At 38.0% G+C, this 4628-nt stretch overlaps 2 protein-coding genes across 2 annotated transcripts; both read left to right on the top strand.

The window, feature by feature from the left end:
• Positions 1 to 541: 541 nt before the first annotated feature.
• Positions 542 to 3655, top strand: LOC122075492 (putative disease resistance protein RGA3). The gene is made up of 2 exons (XM_042640538.1): positions 542 to 680; positions 755 to 3655. Exons 1-2 carry the CDS (start codon positions 652 to 654, stop codon positions 1455 to 1457), a joined length of 732 nt encoding a protein of 243 aa, XP_042496472.1. The 5' UTR covers positions 542 to 651; the 3' UTR covers positions 1458 to 3655.
• On the top strand, positions 1750 to 3615 carry LOC122067053 (putative disease resistance protein RGA3). Its single transcript, XM_042630934.1, has 2 exons — positions 1750 to 2627; positions 2763 to 3615. Exons 1-2 carry the CDS (start codon positions 1750 to 1752, stop codon positions 3613 to 3615), a joined length of 1731 nt encoding a protein of 576 aa, XP_042486868.1.
• Positions 3656 to 4628: the final 973 nt, after the last annotated feature.

Here is a 4628-nt window from a genome sequence, read left to right as displayed (position 1 = left end):
ACTAACGGTTGGTTGAACAGATCTTTCTTTCAAATATAATAATTTTCTATCTGTTCTTTCCATTGAATTTAGGAAAGCAGACACACATGTGGGAACATGAAAATGGAAGACTAACGATTGGGTTAACAGATCTTCCTTTCAAATGTAATTTTCTATCTGTTCCTTCCATTGACTTTAGAAAAGCAGAAGCCTGCATAAATAATGAGATTCTGATTTCTTCTCGAAGGAAGAGATCAATGCTCTGTTTTTAACAGGAATTGGAAGCCAGAAGGATCACTATTGAGTATTGACATCAACCTTCTAACCCAAATCCCTCTGTGCCTCCATTGAACATTCATCCCTTTGTGACTTGATCCTTACCAACAATGATTGTTCCTCTTGTTTCTAGTGTCATCCAGCTACTAGGCATGGTCATCCAAAAGAAGATCGAACAAGAGGTACGACTGGTCGTGGGTGTGAAAAAGGACATCAATAAGCTCTCCCATTCTTTTACGAAAATCCTGGCTGTGCTCAAGGATGCTGAAGAAAGACAGATCACGGAAAAGCCAGTGCGGCTTTGGTTACAAGATCTGAAAGATGTAGCCTATGACATTGATGATGTGTTAGATGAGTGGAGCACTGAAATTCTCAAATCACAGATAAAAGAAGTTGATGGCATTCGCATCAGTCCGACTAAGAAGGTATTTCCCATCAACTTGTTTTCTCCTTGCTTTTGTTTTAGGCTAATTGGTTTGCACCGTGACATTGGTCATAGGATAATAGAGCTAAAAGAAAGACTAGATGAGATTGCAAATGAGAAGGATGAGTTTCAATTTGTTGAAAATCCTAGAAATGAAGTTATAGATGAATCAAGGAGAAGATTAGAAACTAGCTCCTTTGTTGATGTCTTGGAGGTATTTGGTCGTGACATGGATAAAAATAAAATAATAGAAATGTTGTTAAGCGAGAGCAATCAACAAGAAGTGGTTTCTGGAGTCCCCATCGTCTCCATTGTGGCCATGCCCGGTATAGGTAAAACAACACTTGCCCAACTCATTTTCAATGATGATATTGTAAAAAACCATTTCAATAAGAGAATGTGGATACATGTGTCTAAATCCTTTGATAAAGTGAAGGTTGCCATGCATATTATTAGAGAAATCGGTGGGAACATTGTCCACCAAGGTGATCATGATATTACATGGCAAGATGTGCATCATCAGTTGACTAGTTTTGTTGATGGAAAGCACTTCCTACTTGTGCTAGATGATATTTGGAATGAGAATCCTGAGGAGTGGGATCCTTTGAGGCGTTCTCTCAAATATGGTTCTCAAGGAAGTAGAATCATTGTCACAACACGCAACGAGAAGGTTGCAGTCATGATGGGTACAACATATTTCCATAGATTAGGAGTATTGCCTGATGAAGCTTGTTGGTTTGTTGAGACACTATGCCTTTGTTGGAAGGCAAAAAGATGAGTGTGAGAAATTGAAAGAAATTGGCATAAAACTTGCAAAGAAGTGTAATAGATTGCCTCTTTCGACAAAGACTTTAGGAAGTCTTTTGCGTTTCAAGAAATCAAACCAGGATTGGCAATATGTGTTGGAAAGCGATGTATGGAGTGTCGTATCAAGTGTTGATAAATCAGTCTTGCCAGCTCTGTTACTAAGCTTTTATGACTTGCCCTCAAATTTGAAGCAATGCTTTGCATGTTGTTCTCTTTACCCAAGAAGTTATTTTATCAACAAATGGAGCATAATCCAACAATGGATGGCACAAGGCTTTCTTAATGACAGTTTGGCGGCAAGCGGTGAAGATTTGGATATAGTTGGTGATGAGTACTTTAATAATTTGGTAATGCACTCATTTTTTCAAGAAGTCGATAAAGATTCAAAAGGCAGGATAGAATTTTGTGAAATGCATGATCTCATCCATGATTTTGCAAAATCGCTTGTAGAGAATGAATGCTTTACTTTGACGATTAAAGATACTAATGCTCAGGAATTCAATTTCAGTAGGGCCCGTCATTTATATCTATTAATAGAAGAGATAAGTGTGATTCCTTCTTTTGTTTACAAGGCAAAGAATTTGCGCACTCTTAAAATCTATGGACATATTCCTAATGTTTCTTCTGAGCTATTCTGTGAATTAACATGTCTGAGGACACTAGATTTGGGTAATACTTACCTTGAAGAGCTTTCAAATGAGATAGAAAAGTTGATACATCTAAGGTACCTTAACTTATCCCAAGCAAGGTTCAAAGAACTACCAGAAACATTGACTAGACTGTACAATTTGCAAGTATTACAGCTTTATGCTTGCAGGAATCTTTATAAACTACCTGAAGGGATTGGGGGATTGGTCAATTTGATAGATCTTGGTCTGTTAGAATGTCATCAACTAAGTCACTTACCAGAAGGAATTGGGAAATTAACCAGATTACGTGGTTTGTCAGACTTCATTATTGGTGGGGTGGAGAGGGGAGGATGGAAGATTGGAGAACTAAAAAATCTCAACTTCCTCAAAGGTTCTCTACGTATAATATCTTTGGAGAGAGTGAAAAATGGAAATGAGGCTAAGATGGCATGCTTGAAGGATAAGCAAAAGAAGGAGAAGGAAGAAGATGAGGATGGAGGATGTGCTAGAAAGTCTCCAACCGCATCCAAACCTTGAGAAACTAATAATGAGGGATTACTCAGGTGCTGTGTTCCCCAACTGGATGGGTAGCCACGCTGAATTCATGATTTTCTCCAATCTGATTTCTTGGAACTGCGTGGACATAGGAGGTGTAAGCAATTGCCTTCAACTCTGGGGAAACTACCGTTCCTTGAAACCCTTGTAATTGCTGAAATGTATAAGGTGAAATTCATGGGTGTTGAGTTTTTTGCAATCGATGATGCTATTAGAAGTGACAATGGGGTTGACACAATATTCCCAAAACTCAAAGTATTTCAGATTGATGGGATGTGGAATTTGAAAGAGTGGGATATGAGAGTACAAGAAAAATATGGAAAAGAATTCAGCTTTATGCCGTGTCTTGAGTATCTTTCTCTTATTGTATTGCCCAAGTTAAGGTCGTTTCCACAACACCTTACCCAGTCTCTGTCCCTGAAGAAATTGTTCATATGGTATTGTCCAAAGTTGAATTGGATGCCATCTCCATCATCCCATCTTCCTTTTCTACACTTTGAGGAGTTGATTTTAAAATGGGATGCAGGTTCATTTTCAAAGTCATTAGTTGCAAACAACCACATGTTTTTCCCTAAGCTCAGATTGTTAAGTGTAAGAAAATCACCTTACTCGTCGTTACCTGAAGGCCTAGGGAACCTCACATCACTTGAGACTCTAGATATCCGAACCTGTTCTAAGATAAAGTCAATACCTGAGAAGGAGTTGCGGCATCTCACCACACTAAAAGAGTTGACGATCGTGAGGTGTCCTGCCTTGAGACGACGTTGCAAAAAGGACATAGGAGAGGATTGGAGCAAGATATTCCACATCCCAAAAATCTTTATTGATGGTGATATGATCAAACAAGGAACTGCTTCCACAACAACAGGACATGGTGGAAAGAAGAGCGAACAAGACGCAACACATCACATACTTAAAAGTAAGCACAATATGTTAAATTTTTAAGCAATGCTTAAGTAGTGGAGTTCATGCTGCTTTCATATTCTATTCTATATGCGACTGTTCTTTTTTTATTTTTTTATTTGTTTACCTTTTTTAGACGATCGAGAGTACCAAACCTCTTCAACTCCTCCATCGGGAATCTCAACATACCTAATGTAGGGATATATTTGGACAACCAAACCAGACCCAAGACTGCAGGAACTTTTAAACTAAGAACAACCAAGAATAGCCAAAGTAAGGCAGCAATATAACATATCAGAATTAAGGAAGAAACAGATTTTTGAAAATCAGACTTTCGAAGCCAGAAACTGTAATTTATGAGTTCAGACTATAAACCAGATGAAATCCTAACTCAGATATAGGAATAGGGTTCTAACAGACCATAAATCAGAATTTTATCCATAGAAACAGAAGAGGACAGAACTTCCAAAGACCAGAATTTTAAGAAGAAATACTTTTCTGCAACTGAATAATAACTAGGATTTAAGGGATTAAATTCCCAGTTAATGAGACCAATTCAGTGAAGAATAAACTAGCAACCAAACAACAATATTCAGAACAACTCAGATCATTATTCTGGGCAGAAATAAGAATCAGCCAGAATAGGAGAAATATTCATAACTCAAGAAAACCTGGTCTGATTGGCTTCAAAACAGGATCGATCCACCCTCTTACTTGGCCTAACACGAGATGTCGAGATCAAAATTGGAGCACCAGCAAATGGCTGAGTGCTCGGATCAGTAAAGGCCGATAGAAGAAATCTGGGTTTCCTAAAACCAGAATTACAGAGAGATCAGATCACTTACTTGAGATGGCTGAAGAAGAATAGTAACAATAAGAAGAAGAATAAAACACTTGAAAGGAACCTCTTGGGCTTCACACCGCAAAGAGTCAATTGGATCAAACACTAATTCCTTCAGCCTTGATCAAACACAAGACAACTCTTCATGAAGAAGACAATAGCAACAGCCATTCATTTTTTTTTTTTTTTTATCAAAATCATTCTTGGCTTTTAG

Source organism: Macadamia integrifolia, chromosome 1 (genome assembly GCF_013358625.1).
Source record: "Macadamia integrifolia cultivar HAES 741 chromosome 1, SCU_Mint_v3, whole genome shotgun sequence".
NCBI classification, from domain to species: domain Eukaryota; kingdom Viridiplantae; phylum Streptophyta; class Magnoliopsida; order Proteales; family Proteaceae; genus Macadamia; species Macadamia integrifolia.
This window is presented reverse-complemented; position numbering and strand designations above follow the sequence as displayed.

Excerpts from the sequence above, each read along its gene's own strand:
- LOC122075492 (XM_042640538.1), top strand. The coding sequence starts at position 652 with ATGGCATTCGCATCAGTCCGACTAAGAAG. Across the intron at positions 681-754 it reads GCATCAGTCCGACTAAGAAG|GATAATAGAGCTAAAAGAAA; the intron begins GTATTTCCCATC and ends CATTGGTCATAG.
- LOC122067053 (XM_042630934.1), top strand. The coding sequence starts at position 1,750 with ATGGCACAAGGCTTTCTTAATGACAGTTTGGCGGCAAGCGGTGAAGAT. Across the intron at positions 2,628-2,762 it reads GATGGAGGATGTGCTAGAAA|GAGGTGTAAGCAATTGCCTT; the intron begins GTCTCCAACCGC and ends GCGTGGACATAG.